At 31.4% G+C, this 27160-nt stretch overlaps 2 protein-coding genes across 2 annotated transcripts; both read right to left on the bottom strand.

The window, feature by feature from the left end:
• Nucleotides 1–240: 240 nt before the first annotated feature.
• LOC112771660 (two-component response regulator ORR10-like) lies at nucleotides 241–2345 on the bottom strand. The gene is made up of 5 exons (XM_025816452.3): nucleotides 2038–2345; nucleotides 1511–1602; nucleotides 1318–1401; nucleotides 719–789; nucleotides 241–580 (listed from the first exon to the last, which is right to left on the bottom strand). The coding sequence occupies exons 1-5, from the start codon at nucleotides 2138–2140 to the stop codon at nucleotides 418–420; spliced, it is 513 nt and encodes a 170-aa protein (XP_025672237.1). The 5' UTR covers nucleotides 2141–2345; the 3' UTR covers nucleotides 241–417.
• An 8791-nt stretch (nucleotides 2346–11136) lies between these two features.
• LOC112771569 (protein NRT1/ PTR FAMILY 5.4) lies at nucleotides 11137–20574 on the bottom strand. The gene is made up of 5 exons (XM_025816355.3): nucleotides 20183–20574; nucleotides 19192–19409; nucleotides 15896–16138; nucleotides 13135–13415; nucleotides 11137–12310 (listed from the first exon to the last, which is right to left on the bottom strand). Exons 1-5 carry the CDS (start codon nucleotides 20268–20270, stop codon nucleotides 11428–11430), a joined length of 1713 nt encoding a protein of 570 aa, XP_025672140.1. The 5' UTR covers nucleotides 20271–20574; the 3' UTR covers nucleotides 11137–11427.
• Nucleotides 20575–27160: the final 6586 nt, after the last annotated feature.

The following is a 27160-nucleotide window of genomic DNA, read 5'->3' as shown; positions in this document are numbered from 1 at the left end:
TTGTTTTTAAAAGTTTTCAAGTGAATTAAGTAAGAAACATTTGTGATTTGTGAAGTATCTTTTATTTTTATTTTTATATAACTTCAACACTTGTCAATAACTTCCTTAATGTTTATATGCATTTAAAATTCAACATTTAATTGATACAGGAAAGATGAGGAGTCAAGAGTAGAAAAAAGTTTGTTAACATGATTGCCATGTTTACCACAAAATTAAATGTAAATATACTCTTCTCTTCACTTCTCTCTAATGAATCTATTTACATCCGGGACTTCCTGAACAGCTAATTTCATTTTGTTTGATTGGGATGCCATATATGAAAACAGTAGATGAAAGGAAAATGTTCTAATTAAGAAACTACCACTGCCCCTAATATATATATGTATTATCAAATTTTTTATTTTATAAGAATTCTTATTAAATGGTGCACTTGATTCTTGTTTTCCTCTTGTTATTGTTGATGGGTTGGGTTTCCTCTTCTTCCTTGGATCTTGATTTCAATAAATGGGGTTTCAGCTTGTTCACATCTGATTGTTGAACTGGTTTTAGAAAGAATTCTTCAGCCCCATCTTCCAAGCATCTGAGATAAATGAGAATTTACACTTATTTGACATTCAGTCAATTAATGCACCTAATTTGTTTAAAAAAATATAAAAGATATTTATACAACTAAAAAGTTGATGATATTGGATTGGGTTATGGGATCCAATTTCCTCACCTATTGATCCTTGATGGAACATTCTCTGAGGACATGATCACAACTGGTATGTCTTTAAGAGAATTTGATTCCTGCAAATCAATGAACCTTTATTAGTATTTAATATTTATATTTAGAGAACAAGAAATTTTTCATTAAAAATATAAAAAATTTAAATTTTTAATGTATTTATTTTGTATTTATTAAATAAAAATATTTAAAATGTTTCACTAGTTATAAGTTTATCCCGTGTTCTAAAGACACATGTTAGCTAAACCCTTATATTTATTGAAATCTATTAAGAGAATGGCAATTGAGAAGATGAGTCCAACTTCAAATTCGGTTTGAGATTTGTTATGGTTTTGAAAATTTAGAAAATATCACAAGTGACTGTTTGTATTGTTTGAAAAATCCATATCACTGGCATTTATGAAATCAGATACCTTCTTTTCAAATTATTTTCAAAAATAGGAAAATAAAAATGTTGATCCTAAATCAAATCCATAGTTAATAATTTGATTTGACCAAACTCTCTGATCCATTCAAATTTTTGGAAATGATAAACAAATAATGTCAAAAAAATTTACACAAATTAAAGATCATACCAATCAAAAAGCTACCTTAATTTTTCTTAGCAAATCATGGCCAGTCATTTCTGGCATACAGTAATCTGTTATGATCAGATTTACATTAACTTCCTCATCCTGCATAAAATAAGTATAAGAAATTAGAGAAAAATATTAATACAAACTTGCTCATTTAAAATTATTTCTTTCTATCCATAAAAATAAGCTAATGACAACAGAATTGAACCTGATGAATTTCAGGTGTCTCATAACTCTTTAATTTATCTTCAACCATACCAAGGTATTGTAAAGCTTTAATGGCAGAGTCCACTGTTGTAACTGCAATTACATCACATTCATAAGAATAAGATACCATGTAACTGCAATTAGTTCTAACTTTAGTAACATAACTTTTTAGCTCTAGCACCCAAAAAAAAAATCCTTCATTACATGCAGATAAATGGAGCTAAATCAATTTTAAACTCCAACTTTATCAATTGAATCTACTTTAAAACTCAATTTCAAGTTGTAAAAAAATTCATGAATTGGCTCAAATAGCTAAAAGACAACTATGCGTTTGATTTGTATTTTTTATTTTAATATTTTTATTTTTAAAATTTATGAAAAAATTGATAAAAATAAAAAATAGAATTTTATTTTTTTATAATTTTTTTACAAATTATAAAAAATAAAAAAATCAAAATACAAATTTTTTATATATTAGCGATAGCAATTAAGTAACGGGAGGGAAATAATGAAAAAAAAAAAAAATACCATGAAATGAAGAGGTTTTGAGGAGCCTCTCAATCAACATTCTATCAATTAGGCTGTCATCAACAGCCAAAACATGGAACTGTGCCGCAGCAGACATACCCATAATAATTTGTTGAAAGAGATAAAGTATTGGGAAAAGAAGAGAAGAGAAAGAGATGAAGATGAAGATGGTGGTGATGGTGATGAATCATGAGGACTTGGCATTTTAATGGGGAGCCAGGTCCTAGTCATGAAGATGCATAATCCACATAGGAAATCTGACAGTTTGGAAAGGGAGATCCCAAAGATTTCATCAAGAATCTCCATGATATTCTACGTTGATTCTTGAATTCATCAATAAGCAAAGAAAGTTCTCTTTCTTTTTATCAATATTTTAAAACAACTCCTTATCTAAAATATATATATATATATATATATATATTAAATCAGTTATTAATATAAAATATATTAAAAATAATTTAAACAATATATATTTATACACATATAATGATTAATTTAATAATTTATTTTTTATATTTACATACTATTTTTTATTTTTAAATTATAAATTTTTTTGTCAAATTAAATTTTTTTTTCGATCAGCTAATAAATAATAATAAAAAATTAAAATACAATTTCTTGTTTAGCCAATAAGTGAGGGGAAAAAAAAGAAAGAGAAAAGACTAAAATCATCGGATATTAAATGTTGAAAAAAAAAAGATTTTAAAAATAAGTAATTGTTATGAGTGTCTAAAAGATAGTGTTTAAATTATTAAAAAAAATTAAAAATTAATATTTAATTTAAAAATATAAAAATAAATTATTTTTAAAATTTAAAATTTATTATAAAAAATAAATTAAATAAAATTAAATACCAACTTATAAATACTATAGAATTCACCATGAAAATATTGGGGATAGTGCTTTGTATGTTCTGATTTTCTAAAATCATTTTGGCTTTTCATGAGAGATAAAGGACATTTGTTTATATCAAAAAAAGATCTCATTCTATTTTTTGGCATGTGCATCACTTGCTTAGTGGCTTACCAAGCCCCACACATATCAGAAGCACCACCAATCTAGTAATAAAGATGATTTCCCTGATTAACAGTGGCGGAGCTTAAAAATATTTTTGAGGGGGGCAAAAATTTTCATATAAAACGTATATAATAGCATTTATATAAAAACAAAATTTATAAATATCATTATCTTTAAAATTTGATAATAAATAAATAATTTTATAAATAAATTTTATGAAATATCTTAAAGTGATATTTTTTGAGTTTTGAGTAACTTAAAATCTTTAATAATTAAATTAGAACTAAATTTTTAGTATTTTTACTATTTTTATTGTCTAATTCTAAAAATTAAGATCAAACTCACTAAATACAATTATTTAAAAGTAACATATGTAAAAAAATATAATTACAATGATAAAAAAATAATATAATATTTATTGAATATTTTTCTTATAAAAAATTCAATTAAGAATAGTCAGTAAAATAGTATTAAATTAAATTAGATAAAAAATTATCTAATTTCTTAAAGATAGTATAAGAAAATATAATTGTATGGATCTTAGTTTGAAAGATTTAAATTATAAAAGTTGTGACTTATAAATTTTTTAATAATCTATACGGATACAATAAAACTAATATTTATTGGATATTTTAATATTTCAATCTAAAAAAATTAAATTGAAAAAATAATAAAATATAAAATAATATTTAAAAACAAATCAATTATTCTATGATTATGATGATGATAAGTCTTGTTGTATTCTACTAAATTATTATAATTTTCAAAAATTCATTAGCGTATAATTTTCAAAAGTCCATTAATAAAATATGTTATAAAATATAATATATACTTAAATAAGTCTCTAAAAATTTTTGTATATGATGTTTTTATCTTTAAAATTTTTTTATTATGTTGAAGTCTTTAAATTTTATAAAAATAAGATATATAGATCTTTTTGTCACATTTTTTAAAATTTATTTGTCCAAATAAAAATAATAAATCTGACTAAAACAAAAATTTATATATCTTATTTCTATAAATTTTAAAAAACTAAAATTCAAACACAGTGTTTCTAAATTAGTTAGAAAAAATTTAGCTAACTAAACTAGTAATAGTCTATGATATATAACTACTAAATATATTACGAAATTTTTGGGGGCATGGCCCCATTTTCCATTAAAAGATCCACCAGTGTCCTTAAGTACCTCAAGCACCATACACAGAGCCAAAGATTCAATTACATATAAAGAATTGTATTTTAGAGTTAATATTCAAAATGGTCCTGAAATTTGGAGACAGATTCAATTTGACCCTCAAAATTTTAATTGACTCAATTTAAACCCCTAAATTTAAATAAGTGATTTATGTTAGCCCTTCTGTTAATCTCTATTAACGACACGCTTACCTGGAACGTTAAGTGACACATGGACTTAACAGGTAGCCTTATTAAACGACGTCGTTTTTTCCTTGACGCGTAATCTTTCTTCAAACGACAGCGTTTTTCATTCTGAGGTTAAAATTTAACAACGCCAATAATCAAACCACTCAAAACAGGGACACTCTTTTTCTACTTCTTCATTCTCTCGCATGCACCATACTGTGGAAGATCAATGTCGCTGCTAGTGTAGGGCGCCGGCATAGCTTGTCGCACGCGTTTTCATTTGCTAGCACGAGGAAGAAGAAGCTGTGCACCACTGTTTCTCCAAAAAAGGTTAGTAACGCAAGCATTCTATGTGTGGGTTCAATGTTATGTTTTGTGTCTTTTCTTGGTTGGGGTTTACAGGCCATTATTTGTACTCTATTTGATGCTCAAATGGATTGGGTCCATTGTGAAAGAAGATAGTTTTAGTTATTGATCCTCTTCTGTTAGGGTATTTTTAAAAAAAAGACTAATTATGATTAACGTTAATTGTGTTACAAAGAAGAAAGCACATCTAAATTAGTGAAGTCTACCACTTCTTTATGTACCAGTTTCTGTCTATAGATGATTTCAATAGATGAGCTTTTTTTCTGAAAATATAAAATGAGAAATTCATGAATGAGTAAATAGATTATGCTTGTCAATGTGATAATGCGGAGCTGTTAATTATGGATAACAAAAAATTGTGTAACTGTTGTTACACGGATAAATTTTATATATGAATTTTTATATTTTCTGTTTTGAAAAAATATTGATTGGCATGTTAATGTAGAATCATCTGATGCATGATGAAAGGCCTTGGATGTTGAAGTTAATTTGTTAATTGTTTGAATCATATCTGTAGATGGGTGGTTTGATAACCATTGTCTATCATCACGGAGGCAGCTTTGTTACAAAGAATGATGGTAGTGTAGTTTATGAAACGGACAATACGGATGAATTAACTGGACTAGATGAAGATAGATTGGATGTATTTTCACTGAGGGATTACTACAAGGAGCTCAGTTATGCTGACATTGTTGAATGTTGGTGGCTTATTCATGGGAGACCTTTAAAGAATGGACTGAGAGCACTTTCACATGACAAGGAATTGTTAGAGATGTGCTATCTTGCAAGAATGAACCAAGGAAGAGTCCACTTATATTTTGAGCATGGAGTTTCCCAACCTCATGATAATGAAGAACCTGAGTTAATAGAGTTTACTCCCATTGCTCCTGAAGAAGACAAGGATGCACCTATCACCATACCAAATCCAACAAGAAGCTCAAATGATGTCTCAACTACAAAGTCCAATGAAGAACCAGCAGTCCAGACCCAACCTGAAGTACTAGTCCAGGACCAAGAAGATCCACTAGCCCTGGCCTAACCCGAGTCACCAACCCAGGCTCAACCCAAATCACCAACTCAAGCCCAACCTAATCCACCAGCCAAGCACAATTTATCTAAACCCAAGCCCACCTCAACCAAATCCACCACCACCAATATCAAACCCAAACCCAAGGCCAAACCCAAATCCAAACCCAAACTCACTACATCCAACACTGCCAAGACTAACCACACATCATCTAAATCTGCAAGTAAACCCAAACCCAAGAACAAACCCTCATTATCTAAAGTCACAATCACTAAGCCTACAAACAAGTCTCAACCCAAATCCACTTCAGTGAATTCTGCCAAGACTAAACCTATTACTAGATTATCTGCTAGATCAGCAAGTAAAATAGTGGAAAGTCAAGATGGTGGAGACCGAATCAACAGTAGTAGTGACTCATATGATTCTGTAGAAGACAGCCTATATAGGCCTGATCCATTTGAAAGCTCAAGTGACTCTGATATTGATAGTGAAATTTCTGAAGCAAGGAAGAGGGATTTGAAGTTCAAACATGCACCGAGGTCTGCCTGGAAAAAAAGGGAAAGAAAAAGTGTTAGTGGAAGATGATGGAATTGTAGTAGAGAATTCTGATGAGGAGGTGGACTGGTTACAAGTGTTAGGGAAGAACCATGGTTCACATTATAATGCTTATGATCCAATGCATGATAATATTATTTAAAAGACATTGTCAAAGTTTACAGAATTTATGAAATTTGTCTCCACTCCGGGCTTCAAAGCACCAAGAAAGAAATAGAGATTAAATTATGTTGTCCTTTGTGGATGAATTGATAAATGTAATCCAAAGTTGTGTGTTTTGAGGTTATTTTGTAGCTGTTTTGTCACTTTTGTGGCTGAAATTTGTGTCAGTGGTTGTTTATGCCTTTTGTCATGTCTTGTATAGGGCTTTATTTTGGAACCTTTTAAATAGCCTTTTTGTTTTGTGACTGTAATGATGACATTCTACACATCACTCTTGATTTATCATGTGTTACAATGGTCATTGTCATGACTATAGTTGACCTATGAAATCAGATTCAAGGTTTATTATTATAACTTATTTTGTAATTTAGAAATTTGGTAGATAAATTACAAGTTAGTTTATTATTGATATTTGCAGATTTGTAACCAGTCTCTTATTTATTCTTACCATTTTATTTTTACAGGTTTAGTCACAACTTTTAATTTACAGAATCATACCTATTTGTAATATCCTCACTGAATTTGTAGGTTTAGTCAAAACTTACAATTTACAAAACAGATTTGTATTGAAAAAACATAATTGTAGTGACATTAATTCAATTTTATTCATCACTTTCCTACACCTAAGGCATAGCCAATGGCTACAACTACAAACAAAACAAGAAAAAAACTCAAAATACTATTCCATACTTTTAAAATCCTAATTTCAGCTTCTATTGCACTAATCATCCAACCCATGTTCATCTTCCAATACTCAATGCTATTTTCAGTTTCATGTTTGCCAGTCATATCTTCTTCTTCCATGCCATTTGCCCACACAAAAAGTCTACACCATCTATTCCTAGAGGTCTATCACAACAAGAACCACAAAATAAATTATGCATGTATTACAAAAAAAGATGTAAATTCAAGAAGGAAGCAATTCAAGAACTCACATTATAGTTTAGACATCCAAAAAATGGTCTCTCTGAATTTGCTTCTCTTTCAGACCAACGAAGAATGGGACGCATTCCACAACCAGACCAGTGTGGAACCTTTCCAGATCTAGCTCGATTTGGATTCCTATCCAAACTTCCATGTGAATGAGATTTGTTGCAACTTTCGGAACCTTGGCTGGTGCTCCTCATCATCTTCTCTAACATCTAAACAACGATATCAATTTAGGAATTTGGCACTTGTTAGGGTTTTATATTCATTAAAAGGGGGGCTAAATTGAGTCTAAAATTTTTTTTTCTATGTCAGCAAGGTTTAATAAGGCCACGTGTCAAGCCCACGTGTCACTTAATGATCCAGGTAAGCGTGCCGTTAATAGAGATTAACAGAAGGGTTAACGTGAGTCACTTATTCAAATTTGGGGGTTCAAATTGAGTCAAATAAAATTTCGGGGGTCAAATTGAGTCTGTCTCAAAATTTTACGGGCCATTTTGAGTATTAACTCTGTATTTTGATATAGATTATCATATCAAAGATAGGATTTCACTGAAATTATTTGAGAAAAATAAAAAAAATACATATGAATTTTTATACGATGAACATATGTACACTCTATTTTATTAATGAATTACGTGTACTAGCCAATATTAAGTCTGTTAGTCATTTCTATTCTTTTGTTGCCTGAGAAACTTTTTCGATAATAGTTGCTATCAGGTGGCACCTTATTTGCCATGATGACACTGTGCATTGTGTAACGTGACCCTCTCGATGACACAATAGAAAATAATTATCAAATTATTGAATTTGTTAAATTAAAATAAAAAAATTTATGTACAAGACTTCGCTAGTACAGATTGAGAGAAGGATCAATGACTCGCCGGCTTTAGTGGTGACGGGGTCGGACCTCTAGAGTAGCTGCGGTAGTACCTGCAAAGACATTCCAAGACTCAAGTCAGAATGGATCAGAGAGGTATAGGTAACATTTAGGAATGTGTAACGTACCTGAGGGAGCCCTTGACTCCCCTTACATAGTTTGTGTCTGTTATCTTATCTTATCTTGTTGGCTAAGATAAGGGAGGTATTTGAATTTGAACATTGGTTAGGGATTTGTGATCATCTTGACTAGTTTGGGCTGTGGTGAGGGCCTACTCGGGTCGTTACTACTCCGATAGGGGAACCGAGGATCAGGTTCAAAACAGTTTCCTCCAGAGTGAGAGATCATGCTTGCTCAGCCTCATCGCTGGAGGAGTTCGTTTTGCCATGGGGCTGGGGGTCGCGAGCCTGGCATCGGAGATGGAGTGCCATCTCAAACTTTCTGGACGAGATCGAAAGTCCATGGAGCACTTGGCCGTCCCATCAGTTGTCCGATCTATTTCTCGAAAAAGGGAGGTTTTGTTAGTTGCGGTTTCCAAGATGTCATAATGACGTTTGATGCGAGGATATTAGTTTTGGGCTTCTTTTCCGTTTTGCCCTCCGTCCTTCCGTGTTTTCATTTGAAACGTTTGGGGGTTTTTTATTTCCCTTTGTTGTAACTGCTTCACCTTTTCTCTTCTTTAACCTTTTCATTTCCTCTGCTCGAACGCTCTCTACATCTCTTCTTTGGCGCTACATTTTCACTGGATTATTGGGCTTTTCGGAGGGCTCATAATGCTATATTTCCCTGCGTGCATTGCACTTCCACTTCTGCCATTCAACTTTCTGAGAATCAGGTTGGTACTCTTTGTTTAGTTTTGTTACTTTTGTATGGCTATTACTTCCATAATTTTTCTTTGGTTCATTTGCTTTTGTATTTTTCTTTCCGGGATGTTTTCTGTGTAGGGGTAATAGGAAAATAGGGGGTGCAACTGTTTTGACACAATTTTATGTTTGTAGTAGCGGTAGAAAAATAGGGGGAGGTGCCACTATTTTATAGATGTCTTTAGGTGCTTTTAGCATAGAATTTGTAGGGTTTTCTCTTCTGGAGAGTGGGCTGACGGTGGTGCCCCTTTGGTTTATAGGTATGGTCCGGCGAAGAGCTGAGGGCGCTAGGGTTCCCATTGTTCCGGGACCAGAGGCGTGCCTAAAGATTATTATTAGGTGTCCTCCGACGTGTGGGGAATGCCTTCCCAGCTTACGGAGGAGGACCTCCAGAAGTTGCACGATGAGGGCGTGATGTGCGGAGGTGGCGAGGTAGAGTGTCAATATGAGCTTTCGCTCTCCGGGGTGGATGAGCGGGTTTGCTACATAAACCCTAATTCCCCACGAGTCGCCGACTAGATGTGGGTTTACGAGTCTAGGTTCACGAGGTTGGGGGTGCGGCTTCCCTATTCTGCGTTTGTTCAATCCCTGCTGAATCGATGCTAGGTGGCACCGTCTCAGCTGCATCCGAATAGTTGAGCGGTCATCCGGACTTTCGAACTAGTCTGTGAGTATTTGGAGCTTCCTGCTCGTGTGGAGCTCTTCTTGTATTTTTCCTGTGTACTCTCTCGACTAAGGAAGGGAAGCACAAGAAAAATTATGTATCATTTCGAGCTCAGCCGAATCCGCAGATTTTTGGTTGTTCAAGGATTCTTTTCACGGTTTTAAGGAGGAATATTTTAAAGTCTGCCATGCCTGGGGACATCATCCTTTCTGATTGACCCTTGAGGGAAAGTGTCGCTTTTCCATTTATTTGAATTTCGGCGCAGATTCGTCTTACTTGACAAGGATAACCTACGAAGGGTTGTCCTCTGAGAATAAAGATATTGTCGACGTTCTGTTGGCGATCTTTGGGGATAGGCCATTGAACCCCCGGAATGGTATGGGTGATCCAGTGGCGTGTTAGTCTTATGTCAGTGGGTTTTGATACTTTCTCATGTTTTTGCTTTTATTTCTGTTCATACGACTTTTAATTTCTTTCAGTTGAGATGATAGGTGGACAGACTACTCTTGCAAGATTGAAGGCAGCCTTTATCCGTGATTCCGGGAGTATCAGTGATGGGGCTTCACCGTCGACTCCTCAGCTAGACTCTCAGACTGTGTCTCAAGAGATGCTGGCTATAGGGCAACCAATGCTGATGTTGAGGTTGTGGAAATCCCCATTCCTGAGTTTGGTTAGAAGCGGAAGAGGTCAGTTGAGGAGAGCAACATGGAGTACTTTAAAGAGGAAGTGAGAATGCCTTCCGTGACCACTTAATTACTGAGCCGGCTAGGATAACCGAAAAAGTCCTGCACCGAATTACGTCAGCCACCCCTTCTAAAAAAAATTATAAGAACTTGCGAATAATTAAACCTTTAAAAACATAAAAAATACTATCTCACGGCTCGCGCTCTACGTGATGAAATTTTAAAATAAAAAAAACAAGAAAACCCAATTCTCATTTTAGCTATATACCTTTTCACATTTTTTAAAAAATTCAAAATCACTCTACTCGTCCAATGTGAGAAACTGTTTCTCCCTGCGTGCAAAAAAGTGAACCCCACCATTCTTGGGTTCAACACCTCTTATTTTCATCTTTGTGAATATATAACACACAAAAAACTTCTATATCCAAATTTTTTAACCTTGGGTTCAACACCTCTTATTTTCATCTTTGTGAATAACACAAAAAAAACTTCCATATCCAAATTTTTTAACCGAACATTGCGTGTGCTGAACTTCTTTCTGCATGTATGCGGTATATATACGGTATTTGACCAAATATAATGTACATGCATGTATCACAAATGCTTCTATGTGTGTAAGAAGAATCCAGTAGCCAATTCTATTTGCTTTTATCTTAAACATATATAAACATGGACAAAGGGCAGAATTGCAAAAGCAAAGATATCATATCTAATACTAAGGTAACCATAATAAGGCAATGCATTGAATGTGCCAAACCTTACCCTTACCCTAAAACATTTTATAAAACAAGAAACAATGCATGCACTAAAAGCCAAGGTGTAATTATTGATGAAACTACACCATATAGATATCTTGGTTTACTCTTCTTCTAAGTTCTAAGTATCAGACTCTTGGACGGTATTTGCTGAATCTGAAACCTTGATTGTTGCTACTTCTTTCAGCCTCATCCACCTTTTTGTACACATAAGACTTGGCTATCAACAAATACACACACAAACTCCCAACACTTAATCCAGCCAAGACCCAATAATAGTAATCAAGGTGTGCCCTGTTTATATTGTTACCCAACCATTTTTCACCGCTTCTTGAGCTTATGTCCTCCACAATAGCTATAACTATATTGCTAGCAAAGCTTCCGGCTCCTAATATGCTTATATAGGCGGCCGCGCCCAAACTCCTCATTGCATCTGGCATTTGATCATAGAACAATTCTTGCAGGCCGACGATTGCGAAGGCATCAGAAACGCCGGTTATCATGTACTGAGGAAGCATCCACCAAACGCTCATAGGTATGACTGCTTTGGGGTCATCAATGAGTCCGTGGTCTCTAGCCACGCCAATCCTTTTGGTCTCCACGAGTGCTGACACGACCATGGTCAAAATAGACAAGGCTAGACCAACTCCAATCCTTTGTAAGACCGTTATACCGGCCGGATGGCCTGTGAATTTCCTGGCCAGGGGGACGAAAATCCGGTCATAGATTGGAACGGCCAGAAGGATGAAGACTCCGACGAAGCCTTGGAGGGATGCCGGAGGGATTTGGAAGTGGGGCCCTATGGAACGGACTAATGTGCTTCCTTGCTTTGTGAAGTATGTGTGGACTTGGGATTGGACAACACAGAACATCAAGCAACTTAGCCATATAGGGATTAGGCGAAGGACAAGCTTTACTTCTTCTACTTGAGTCACTGAACATAGCCTCCATGGATTTCTTGTTTTGCTTGTTGCATCAACTTCATCTATGATCATTGCTTTGTCCAAAAAGCTGTTTACAATTTACACAGTAGAATTTTGTTTAGGGGTATTTCCTCTATGATAATGTGTCGTAACAAAATAACAATAATGATTCCAAGACAAAACAAAATCACCTCAAATAATGTTATTTTATTTAGTCTTGTGTAGTTATAGATGTTATATGTATAAAATTATGAAGGGAGTTATTTAGATAAAGATGTTTAAAATGTTTTTTTTTTTAAAGATGTTTTTTAATAATTAAAATTCAATAAAATATAAGCAATTAAACCATTTTTTTGTCTAAATTAAATCATATAAATTGATTTGGTCGAAAAATCGATAAATTAAGTATTGAATTGGTCTAAATTAATATTTTTTTAATAAAAAATTACTACAATAATTTTGTTGTTGAAAATGACTAAAATACTCTTATTATATATATATACAGAAATATTTGATAATTAAAGAAAATTAGCCAAAAATAATTATAATTTATCTTATTTAATATTCATGAATTGTTACAATAAATGAGAAAAATTTTAACTATTTTCTTTTGTCTCTAACCGTACCACAAAATAAATCGTCCACTATTGAAGAAGGAAAAAAAATCAACACAAATAAGCCCGATCAATGCACACACAATGAATATTCAATGGGATTGGATAATTAATGTAACCTTCCTTCCAAAAACCGGTCAATTTAGTTTTGAAAAATTTTACAATGAATTCATAAGTCTTTGATAGAATGAAACGAAGACTTCGGGAAAGATAAAAGTTGTCCGGTATTATAATCTTTTTAGAGACAGACTTGGTATTCTTCTGTAGGAATTTATAAATAGAGAAGAGTGGCACTTACCTACACTGTTGAGTGTGCTGCAAGGCGTGAAATTTGAGTTGATGATCATGGAGCTGGTTATGCTCCTCCTCGTCCACCCCATAGTAATAATCAGTGTGGCCGGACTTGTCCTTCACGCGCCACTTGCGCGCCGCCGCCACGAAGACTTGGGCCATCCTAGTGAATGGGCTTCCTTGTGGGCTTTCCTTTCTATACCTATTGATTCCCAACAAGAAAAGTGCCAACGCTATTGCCAGCACTCCTACCAGCACTCCTAATCCTACTCCCCATCCAACATTGTCCTGCTCATATATATTTAAAATTAATAAATTAAAAATAAAAAGAAGAAAAAAGAGAAATCACCAATTCACCATGGATAATTAGAATTATCTTATTGGCCCATTCAGTAAAATGATGATGCTAGATCATGTCATGAAAAAGGAGTGATTTATATGGAAAGTGATTTAATTTTACTTGAAAACTTTAAATTACATAATTTTCTTTCTTTAGCTTATTGTGTGAAATTTATATGCTTCTAATTTGAATTAATATGGATACATGGATAAAGTATTTTTTTTGTTTAACATTTTTACAATATCTTTTAATTTACATTATCATTCATGTAGCGAGATGTGTGTATGTTGGTTTATATTAGATAAAGGAATTTTGTATTAAAAATATAAATTAAAGTCTTTACTTACTGTTACAAAAAAAATGTGTTACATCGTTAGTTAAAATTGAATATTCACTCCATATTTCAGAGAATTGTCAAAATAATGTTTTTTTTTTTTTTTAATATTGAGCTGATCTAACAATGTATAGCCCATTAGATTTCTTTTTGTATGTGATCTTAAGTTTGGGTTGTAAGGATGATACCAAAATCAATAATGTTGGAAGGGTAGCCACAAACTTTAGGCCGATATGGTAATAAGATTCAGACATGGGAAAATAACAAAATACAAATTTCAACCAAGTTGGGTTGGTTTAGTGATTAGTTCACTAATCTGCTTAAGTAAGTGTTGGGGGTTTGAATCCCGCCTTGTGCATGCAGTAACTTATTGGCCAGCGACAAACTCTTAAATAGAATTCAGTACTGCAGCGGATTAATCCTTGGCCTACCAGACTGAGAAATACCGTGGAAAATAAAAAAAAAAAATACAAATTTCAATCATATCTTTACAAAAATATTTAATTGATACTTGAATTATTTTGATAAAAAAAATTTAATTAAGTTAGTCTAATAATTTAATAGTATAGTAAAAATTAGTTAAAAAAGAAGAAAAAAGCACACAAGATAAAAAGAAAAAAAAAAACTTGTTAAACTTGGGTATTAAAATAACTTGTGCACCCAGTATTATGTTATAGATAATAGTGTAAGACATGATCTTTTATAATGTTGACATGCCACAATTAGCATCTTATTTAATTATATTTTAGCAACTGTTTTTTTTTTTTTCTGTAAAATATTAAAATAATAAATAAGAGTGAATAATGATCCGCTTGGCTCACTTTTACAGTAGATAATTCCTTTCGCCTAATGTGCCCACATATGATGCATTAAGACCACCATGAAGAATATATTATTCCTATTTGTTTATGTTGGTGAAATTTGTCGGGCTACACACGGATCAGATCGGATCGGATGTAGCCTATAATTCTATTTGATTTATACTGTATTCATTAAATCGGATCGGATATGATATCCGCATTTTTTTAAGTTAGATCCGACTCGATCCGCATACTTGTGAATCAGATTGGATATCGGATATATCCGCATAAATAAAAAATTGTTTTAAGGTCCTTTTTGCCTCTAGAAAATCTATCTTTTCACCTGTTTAAACTTATTTACTCTTAAAATATTAACAATAAAAATTCTCTTGAATAACAAAAGAAAAATAATACCACAAGATCTAAGTTTAATTATTCTAAATTAAAATACAACATAAAAAATTAAAAACAAGATATCATAAAATTCATAAAACAACACACTAAAATTTATATCACATTAGGTTTACTTTCTTAAACTATACTATTTATATAAGACGTGCGGATATGCAGATTGAATTCGCGAATATCACTGCCAAATTCACAATCCAATTCTACCATAGTGCGAATCGGATAATATCCGTAAAATTTATATCGAATGCGGATAATTATCACGAATATTATCCGATTCATGTACCGCCTAGAAATTTGAGCCTCAAAAAACAAAATGTTTGTAATCCATAAATTTTTCCTTGTATGAGATCATCATCACCCAATATATTAGTGAATTTTATAATATTTTTATTATGGTGTTTAAATTGTTTAATTTATTTTTAAGAATAAAAAATAAAATATTTAAAATTTAATAAATATTATTTATTTATTTTTTTGAATAAGTTAGGTACAATATTAAAAGCACAGTAGCATTCACCATATATATTACTATATTTTCCATTATTATTGGTTTATGCAACAATTTTTATACCGCCGTCCAGAACTTTTACTTTATATTTTATTAAGAGTTTAATTTTTATATACTAATAGTATAAAACATTTTATACAATTGTATTATTATAATTATTCTTTTAGATGATTATTCACACTGTCAATATAAAAATTACTTATTTTACTAATGTAATTTTATGTGATTGGATGTACGTATAAAATGGTTTTACAGTATACATATTATTTACAAATAAATTTATTTTATAAGAAAATACTCTTCTAATAATTTTTAATATCAATTAATATATAAAAAAATAATACTCTTAAGATTGTGGTTAATTAGCATAATTACCTGAAGATATATGACTACAAAAACTGCAGCAGCAGAACCAGCAACAATGCCCAAGTACCACCAATTGAAGAAGGAACTTTTGGCTTCCTTTTCCTCCGGCGTGTCCTCGTCGAATTGATCGGCGGCGAAGGTTTGGACGCACGGCTTGTGCCCTCCATCGCCGATTGACAACACGTACAGCGCCAAGAAGAATAGCGTTGTGTGTTTAACTACCGACACTGATAGTGTCAAGAAAATCATCCCCTGTATTGTGTTAAATATGATGTCACAGTCCTTTTCAAAATAGAAAAGAAAAAAAATCACTCTGATGATAACATTAACAGAAATATTATTTTTTTTCACCAATATATTTTCATACATACATATTATACATATAAATTAAAATACATATGCATATAAATTAATATAGTTTTCATGCATACATATACATATAAATTAATACAACATAATTTGCAAACTTCTCATGTTTCATAGAATCTGCATACAATTTTGCGTTCCTTTATAACTTAAAATCAATATTAACAATATATTACTACTCAAAATTTTACCGCATACTTCTTTTTTTTTATATTGATTTTTCTGTTTGAGAGTTGCATGTGGCATTATTAGTGTTTGAGACCATTCTATGAATGTTGACAAAAAATTATTGACAACCTACCAAAATTGAAGAATAAATAAATAAAAGATGAGAAGTGGTGCATTTTTTTTTCAAAATAAATTATATTTTCTTTTTCTACAAAATATCTAAGTAATACTTCTCTCTTATTTATTTATAAAATATATACTTTCATCTCCTGTAAAATTTAAAAAATATATATACTTTAATTCATTCAACCAAAATACCATTTAATAGTTATTATAATTATGCATATATATATATATATATATATTTAATGTAACAAATTTTATTTATTTGTAATGTTTTATTATTAATCATAAGATATATAAAAAGTTTAAATAAAATAATTTTATAACAAGTTAAAATATTTTATAATGCTATAAATATTAAAAATAAATAAAATTTATTACAATAATAAATATATAACTTATAGTATTATTATTTGAATCAGCTAAATAATTATCATTAATTTGTATATAATTATAATAATTATTAAATGGTATTTTAGTTAAATAAATTGAAATATATATTATTTTATAAATAGAAAAAATATAATATCATTTAGATAAAATGAAAATGTCAGTTTCTCATAAAAAATAATAAAAAATACGATTTATTAAATTTAATTAAATTTCACATCTACACTTATGGGTACTTTCACATAACTGTAACAGGTAAGCGCATGCATGTTGCATGGGCTGAGTAATGTATAATGTGGACAAAAATCCTACCAAAAAAAATGTGCAAATCTTATAATGGGAATATTGGAATCATACACTTTATGTACGAGTCCCCTTTCACGGCTGATTTTTTTTTCTCGAGTAATATATCCAAATATTATAACTTTTGGTATTTTTTAAAATTATAAAAAACACATAAATTAAAAATTAAAATTTTTTTATCTTATATTTTTAATTTTTTTTAAATAAAAATTAGACGATCTGATTTCAAAAATAAAAAAACTCAATTTTTGGACTCCAGAAATCGAATAGTTTAATTTATATATTTTTAAAAAATCAAAAGATTTTATTTTTATATTTTAAATGGTAATGTTAGGAAAACAAAAAAATACAGCCAGAATTTATTTTATTTAATATTCATTAATTATCACAATAATTAATAAATACTAAATAAAATAAATTATAGTTATTTTTGACTGATTTTCTTTGGTTACCAAATATTTTCGATAAAATTAACATCCCCAACCATATATAATTCAATTTTTTCTAATCGGTTTAACAGAATATTTTTTATTTCTATGTTTTGAAAAGATAAATAAGCTTTCTGACATTTCAAACAAGTCAACTTGAAGGGTTTTAAATAGATAAAAAATTTGGAATTTCATTGAAACCAATTACTATAACATAAATTTTTTTCCCTAATTTTTCGGTGACCAAATTTTTTTCGTAATTAATATTTCAAGATTTTAAAGGGAAAATCGTAAACCATTTATTTTATTTTATATTTTTAGATAAAAAAAATCTGAATAAAATAGTGGTTATAAGAATTTTCATGAATTTATTGTGATATTGATGGTTCGTAGTCGTACAGCTTGCTAGACCCAATACATATGACTAATAAAATTGGAAAATTTTCAAGTGTACTCGATATACTTAAAAACTTTCCAATAAAATTATTGTTACATCACATACCACCGATTGCATTAGATTCCGTGCAAGAAGCCAAGAATCAAGAAACTAAGAAAACACATTATTATTGGATTTATCTATGATGTATTTTAAAGAAATAGGTTAAGATTATAACTTAAAATTTTTTTTATTAAAGATATAAAAATTTAAATTTTTAAACCATTTATTTTATATTTATTAAATAAAAATATTTAAAATTTTTATTAATGATAAATTTATCATATACATATTAACTAAACCCTAATTTAATACTACCAAACAACATAACAATTATGGAATACGTATATTTTGACGGGAGTTAATATGTATTGGAACTGCAACTTCAATAGAATATTTGTGAACTCTCACTTTTCATATTTGCGAAAAAAAAATCGATTTAAACTTAAAATTTGTATTGAAATAGATAAATAAAATAAAATTAATTATACTCTAGAGAGATAATATCATTTTAATAAAAAATTAATAAAATTTTATTATTTATATAATTATTTTGATAAAATAATTAAAAAAGATCTAAAATTTAAATTAAATATAAACTGAATATTGAAATGACGAATTTTATATTTAGTATCAAATTACTATTTATGATATATAATTCTATAAATGCTAAAAATAAAATTGAAATTACTCTGAAAAATATGTTAAGGTTCTTAATTAAAAAGTTCTTATGAAAAATTAAATTATTTTAATTTTTTAATATATAAATTTAAGATAAAATTAAAAACAAAAGAATTATAATAATTTAATGAATGTTCTTAGAATTCATAATAATTAAACCTAACATCATTAATAATGAAAATCTATACTATATAAAATGAGATATTGGAAGGATTGGGTGTTTAATTTTTTTTTAAATATCTTTTATTATATATAATTGATAAAATTTATTTTTTTAGTTAAATTATAAATTACTTATCATCTTTAATAACTTAGTTTCTATTATTTAAATACACATTTAATAAATAAAAGAATGAATTAATAGACGTGATACACTAGTAGTAACAATGAAAATTTTATGGAGAATTTACCAGGAGATAAATAAGTGAAGATAAGAGAATGGTTCTGAAGCGACCGAGACAGGAATCTGCAATGAAGCCACCAAGCAAAGGGAAGAGGGAGGAAACACCAACCCAAGTGTTGACATTTTTTGCGGCGGTTGTTATTGGTTCGTTCAAAACATTTGTGAGATATGTGATAAGATTGCTCGCCAAACCTTGGTATGCAAATCTCTCCGCAAATTCCACGACTGTGAAACATATAAATAGTCATCATCACATAAAAATAGGATATTATTATTAGTATTATTATTATTATTATTATTGTAAATTTTTCATTCATTAAAAATATAAATTTTGTAATTATTTATTTATTTATTTTTCGCTCTCTTCTGGCTGGATCAGCTGTCAGCTCACACTCTCACACCCAAGCACGAAGCACCATCACGAATTCACTCTACTCTCTCTCTCTCTCTCTCTCAGAAAAAAAAAAGCATCTCTCTCTTCTCTTCGCTCTAATGAACATGAACATGGACAAGAACAAGCACATAGATCTCTCATAGGGGGAAAGTGATAGATCGCCACTGCACTGGAATGAAGAAGATGAATTGCATGGCGGCCGTGGTTTCTCTCTCATCGTTCTCCCTCCATCGCCACCGCCGCCGTGTCGCTGCCATCTCTCTCATCAGCATCTCTATTTAAACTAATTTTTTTTATTTTCCTGTTTTACCCCTTTTCAATGTTCATTTAAGTTATCTATTGTTTTAATTGTTTATTGATTTGTTCTATATATTGTTGATTCCCATTGCAAATACGTTGATATCAGTGTTTAGTTATCTATTTTTTATTATTATTTTTTTGGTGGTGGGGGGAGGCTGTAGGTTGTTTAAAAGAATGGGTGAGATCCCCAAAATGAATGAAATTTGGTGATGAAAATGGAGTGTAGAAGAGAAGAGAGAGAAATAAGGGGTATTATTGGGAGAAAGGACAATTATTAATGAAATCGAAGAATTGGAAAACTCACATATAATGTAGATGGCAGCATGCCAACCACCTTTCTTAGTGTGGTGAATGATGAGGGAGTTGCTCTTGCTGCTGGGGCTATCTGCCATGGTAGTTGGAAGCTATAAAGCAAAGGTTATTAGGGATGGTAACTTTCTTAGTGTTTTGGGCGAATCAAGTTTTGAGACGCTTTGAGGGAGGATTTGGTGCTCCTATATAGGCACGAATCTATCACTAGTGAGTGACCTATGTTTTTGGATTTTGTGTGCCGAGTGCCAACTGCACTAATAATTAATAAATTTGGACCAAAGGAAAAGTAAAAGGAGATTGGTTGCTAGTAGTAGTGCCAGGTTTACCACGGAACATGCCATAAATGAAAAACGTTTACTACTTTAATTCGTTCTTAATTTAGTTAAGAGAATATATTTAAAATGTTTTAGTTCGTCTAATATATTTAAACGCATAAAAAATCTTACAAGATTTACAAAGTAAATATCTAGAGTGTCCCAACATTTTAAATTTGACATCTTCTATACTTTCTCATCTTCGTCTCTAATAAATTTGTTTTACTTTAGAAGTTTTTTAGAATTATTCTAGTGAGACAGATTAATTTTTCTTTTGTTTTTAGTAATTTTTAATTAATATATATGTTAGACAAATAAAATTTTAACAAATTTTATTAATAATTTAATTTTTAAAAATAATCATTATAACTTATAAGAAAAATTAATTTAGCTTACGAAAGAATTCATTTTTGTTGAGAATTTTTAGAGTGAAAAAAGTGTTAGATATAAAATTTTTTGAAAATCAATTTAGATATTTACCAGATTTATACATAGTTATTAATTAAAATGTTTTGACCAACTTTTTTATTTATGACCTCCCTAACAAGTATTCTTAACAAAATCTTTTAATTAATTCTCTTTTTCGGACATTAAAATGTTAATTTATTTAGACCTCATCTGTCTTATTATATAAAAATTAGATTTTTGTATTTAGTGATAGAGTTGATATAGTATGTTTATGAGAATATTTTTTAATTAATTTTTTTAATCCATAAAATATAATTTATTACAATAAATTAATTATATTAACTAATTAATTTGATTAGATATTTAAATATTATATAATTTATTATAATTTATATCAATTTATTTTGATAATATTTTTTAATTTATTTTTTTAAAAATAAATAATCTTTTTTAACTATTAAAAATTTAAATACTGATAAAATTAACTATAAAAAATTTAAATTAATTTTTAACAATAGTATCCAAATATTAAAATTTAACAATATTATCTAATTACTAACTTACCTCTTTATTATCTTCCTCATCCTAATTCTTCAACAACTTTCACTGTCATTAGCCGATCTTCACATTATCCTTCGTGTTTAGGGGTGGCAATATATACTTTATCCGCGAGTATCCAACTCGATTCCACCCGTTCGAATAGGGTTGTCAACCCGATCTGCAGTGGGTAGGGTAGGATGTGGGTAGGATTCTCGTGCGGGTCGGGTAGGGTGCGGGTTGAGCTTCAACTCTACTCAACCAACCCGCACTCTATATATGTTTATATTATATACTTATATAAAAATATGTTTTAAGTGGATGTGAAATCAAAAATCTCTCACTAAATGCAAAAGATCCTTAGTCACTAAAAAAAAATCATTAATTGATAATTTAATATTTTTTTTACATAAAAATCAGTTTTATTTTAAATTATTATCAAATTATATAATAATGTTGTATATTTTTTGTAACCCGCGGGTAGGATCGAGTACCCGTGAATTAAGAGCAGATATGATTAGGGTTGGAATATTCTCAACCCGCGGATAAGGTTAGGGTTAGATCTAAACCCTACCCTACCCTATCCATTGTCACTCCTATTCGTGCTTTTGGTCATTGAGTCCAATAATAAATCGAATTGATAAGTATCGATTTATATATATTGTATCCTTTAAATAAGTAGAATCAAATCAAACACATGAAAACATAAATCGAATCTACCACATAGAGAGAATGTTTTCAGCTATTTGTTTCGAATTATTTTGGCATCATATTAAATCGAATTTTTTAGTATGATTTACTTTGATTTACTCTTTATCCTGTAAATCGAATTAATTATATATAATTGTTCAAGACAGAGCGTGTACCTATTTTCAGTTTAGAATATTTGCGTAACATTCATTCCTATTTATTTTAGCCATGTAAATTACTTTAATAATTATATTTGAGTATAACAATATAAAAATATTTTTTATATATATATTATGTTAAAAAAAACTTTTAAAAAATATATAAATTATAATTTCAAAATTTTTTTTTATATTTTTTTAATATTTTTATTTTTATTACAAAATTTGTTAAATATACCAAAAAAATAAAAAATATATTTTTTATTGAAAAGTTTTTTTTAACAATTTAATAACACTTAAATAAGCTAGTATATTATGAAAAATTTAATGTGAAATTTGACCAAAAGTAAAAGAGATCTAATGTGAATGAAGCAACTATTATTATTAATTATGATAAAAAGAAAAAATTATATATATTCATGACTAATGATATTTGAGGTAATGTCTAATTTGGTTTTTAATTTACAAATCGTAAATCTTCATTTGTCCTTAATTTAATTGTGGTTAATACAGTGCTAACATACTGAAGTATTAGTCATGTCTTCTTACCGTTGAGAATGTCATATTTATAACATTTTTTGTTAGTGCTGTGTTAATAATAATTGAACTAGAGATAAATGGAGATTTACTATCTGTATATTTAGAGAATAATTTAATTATTTCTAAAAATTATGAACTATTTTAATGAGCGCTGAAATTTTTAAGACCAAACTAGCATTATCTCGTTAGTAATCTATTTTACTGCCGATCAAGGGTCACTAAACGCCCGTCCGTTATGTTCCGGTTGGTAATTTTGACCCATTTTACAAAAACGCTAGTTACCATTCGGTAAAATAATTTTGTCGACAATTTTATGTTTACTATTATTGAATATTGAGAACCTTAGTGTCGATAATAATAAAAAAAGAATAATTTTGAAATATTATTGACAATCTCGACATCAGCAATAAAATAAAAAATTTAACTTTTAAATTTTAAGGCATTCTTAAAAATGAATTCTATTTATTTTAATTTAAACTTGTTATATTAATATAATAATAATATAACATTTAAAATTAATTAATAATCGTAGTCAAACAACAAAACATATACGGAATACAAATAAAATATGCGTTCTATTAGGTAGACAATGAGAAGTACGAGGAAATAAACGGGCCGCATCGCCGATGCACCTTCTTCTCTCATGCATCGCGTGCACCGCTACACCTTTTTCTTCCCTGTGTCGCGCCTTCTACTCTCGACACTGCCGCTACACCTTCTTCTCCCATGCGTCGCGCCGCTCCTTTCTCCCTGCAAGCGACGCTGCTGCTGCGCGCCTTCTTCTCCCCTCTGTGATGTCGCACCGTCGTAAAGCCAGAGGCCTTGTTTCATTGCTGCTTTAGCGCTGCATTTCTGCCCTCACTTCTACACTGTTGCGTCGTGTCTTTTTCACTTCTATGGCGTGCTGCTTTGCTTCGTTCACCCAAATGGTATGACCCAAATAAACATCTACATTTTATTGAAAAGAACCATATGCATACATAGTAAAATGAAGGATTACATATGATTTTGGTCCCTAAGGTAACGGCTGAAATTTTTTTTGTCCCCGACTTTTTTTTGCTACAAAATGGTCCCGAAGGTTTCACTTAGTTTTAAAATTGTTCTTTTTACTAAATTTATAATTTTATTCCGAAAATGCCCTTAATTAAAAAATAAAAAATAAAAAGAAAAAAAGGCAAAACGGGTTAAGGGAGGGGGGAGGGGGAGGAATCGCGCTTTGTTTGGGGGGGGGGGAGGAGGTTCCAGGGAAGGGAAGGTGGGGAAGGGGGAGGGGAAGCACCGCTGCTCCTCCTGCCGCCGCAGCTGCCGCTCCTCACGTTTAGTCAGACTAACGGGAGAGGGGAGGGGTTCCAGATCTCACTCACACTAACGGCAAGAGAGGAGAGGGGAAGGGAAGGTGCCAAGGTAAGGAATCACGCCAGGAGGAAGGGAGGCCACCGTCGCACTGCGCTTGTTGCTGCCGTTGAGCTGCGTCGTCGTCGCCATTCTGAGCTGCTTTGTCATCGCTAGATCCGCCACCGTGACGCTGACCGTGAAGAGAGAGAGAGAGAGAGAGAGAGAGAGAGAGAGAGAGAGGGATGCACGAGCTGAGGGTAGAGGAGGAGTGTCGCTACCATCATGCCAGCTGCCACCGTTGGCGTCCGTTGAATCCAATGCCGTCGCCGAAGCTCCTCTGCTACTTCGCGTCCTGGATCCCGCCGCTGCACGTCGCACGTCGCCGCTGCTCCTCGTTGCTTGTCGTTGCTCCTCGCCGCAGGGTTCCAATTCTGATTCAGATTAACTTGATTATTCTGCTTCTGTTTCTGATTATTCTGCTTCTGATTTTGATAATCACACTGTTGTTGTTGACTCTGATTCCATCCTGGGAATTGATTCCATTGGTTTTCTTTTTCTATTTTTTTGTTTCTATTTTGCTTCTGATTCTATTCCATTTTTCTGTTTTTCTGTTTTGATTTTTTGATATGTTAAAATTTTGTTGCTGTTGTGTTCTTCTTCTCTGTTTTGATTTTTTTATATTTGTTATTTGAAATTTTGTTATTGCCGTTGAAATTATGTTGCTGTTGTTAAAATTGTAGTTGAAATTTTGTTGAAATTTTAGTAGAAGATTTTTTTAAAAGAAGAGATATGGTTGTGATTGAGGTGAAGAAGAGATATGGTTGTGATTGAGGTGAATATCTGGGTATTGGAATTGCTGTGATTGAGAAGAAGAATCGGTTATTTTGGGATAGAAGGGGAAGGGCATTTTCGTCCGAAGGACGATTTTAAAATTAAGTTAAACCTTTGGGACCATTTTGTAGCAAAAAAAAAGGCCGGGGATGAAAAAAATTTTTAGCCCCTACTTTAGGGATCAAAATCGTACTTAACCCTAAAATGAACATCCTGCGGAGCATCTGCATGCAGAATCAAGCAAATCAAGTAAAATACCAATAGTATATCCAAATAAACATCCATATTAGAATGAAAAGAACCATCCACATATATAGTAAAATAAACATCCAACTTAATTGATAAGAAACAAGTAACGAGACAATAGCTTTTGGGACACCGGGGTCGCGATACAGCAGTGGCGGCGGTGGCACAAGATTGCGAGAGAGCGGTTGCGGAAAAAATAAAAAAATTCAAAATTATGATTAAACCTAATTAATTCAAATTTTGTTTTTTAAAATTCAAATTAACTTTTCTTTTTTAACCTATTGTTTACGTAATTTAGAAAAAACGTAATTCCCTTGTACTTTTTCATAAAATATAATGTCAAAAATGTTAACAAAATTAGAAATAAACTATAAGATCAATCATCTTTCACATCAAAGAAGTCATCATCATCTTCGTTGTTTGCATGAGTGGGTTTGCAGAGTCTTAGAATCAGTTTGCCTAACTATTTGATGGAACAAGTTCGACTTAATCAAAGCACTTTTTTTCTGACACTCGTAACTACTTCCCTATCTATGTAAGGAAGACCAAAACTACTGAAACCAGAACTCAAAGGCCTCTCTAATAGTAACTTCAACTTCAGGTAAGGTGGAAGCACGTTTAGGGGTTAGCATGATAAAGACATCTCATGCACTAGTGAATTAGAATTACCTAACTTATATATGCACTCGTCGTCTTTCAAAGGAAGGTGAAAAGTTAGTTGGACACTGCTAAACAAACCGCTCTGCATAGACTGCAAAAAGCTCCACATCTAGCCTAATGTCTCATCTTGGTCATGGTAGAGTCGCGAATGGAGACAGTCTGCTGGAAGTGAGTGATCTGTTACTGTTATCTCCAATGAGTCCGTCTTCGCTTATCACTTTGGGCATATCTTGATCTCTACTCCATTTGCTTGGTAAGCTCCCTGTTGTTGCTGAGTGATCTACTCCCTCGGATCTGGCCCATTGGCAGTATAGTGGTCCTCTGGAGTCCCTCCCTCAATGAAGTGGTGTAGTGCTACTGTTGGCATGCCCTACGCCATTCACCCTGCTAGGCTTTCACTTGCAAACCATCTGTGTTCAAACCTCGTCCTTCGAAACAAGAAGGAGGTCTGATGCCCCCAAAGAGATTTGGGTGGCATAGTCCTCTTCGAAATAATTTTAGTTTTACCTTCCACTTCTCATATCACTTGTCTCCAACCTTAGGAAAAATCTTTCTATAACTAGATTATACATCACTTTAATGGCCTTCGTTATTGTTTGAGTCGCTGCATTAGATGAAAGAAACCTAAAAAGGAATAAAGTTGTCATTTATTTGCATAGGATGAAATATTGGGACAGATAATGAATTGATATAATAATGAGTGCATGTAAGAATCGGCTTAACCGTTTTAATAAAATAATAATTTAATCGCGCAAAATAGGTTTAAAAATATAGAAATGATATTTTGAAAATAAAAAGGTGAAATTTAATTTCAATGAATTTTTCTGAGTTGGAAAATGTATCTGTTGCAGAAAATTTTTATAAAAAAATGTACCGGAGCTTAAGCTGGCAGTACTGGTTCTAGTTTGCATGGTACCGCGTATTTTGGAAGATAAGATTTTGAAAAAATTAAATTTATCGTTTTGAAAGGACAAAAATAATTTGGAATCGAAAACTGGGCACTAATCTTAAAGGTTTTGACCTAAAGTGGGCCAAACGGGCTAAAACCGATAACGGGTTGGACGGGGCCCAAACCGGGCCCAAGGTCCAACATATATATGTGTGTTTAATGAGCTTTAAGCTCATTTTTATGGGAAGGGGGCTCGGATAGGTGATGGTGGGGGGAGGGGGGTTGAAACCTCATTGTCACTATTCATCATCACCTTTTGGGAGCCATAACTTGAGCTATAGAGTCTCGATTGACAAGCCGTT

This window comes from Arachis hypogaea, chromosome 18 (genome assembly GCF_003086295.3).
Source record: "Arachis hypogaea cultivar Tifrunner chromosome 18, arahy.Tifrunner.gnm2.J5K5, whole genome shotgun sequence".
NCBI classification, from domain to species: Eukaryota; Viridiplantae; Streptophyta; class Magnoliopsida; order Fabales; family Fabaceae; genus Arachis; species Arachis hypogaea.
This window is presented reverse-complemented; position numbering and strand designations above follow the sequence as displayed.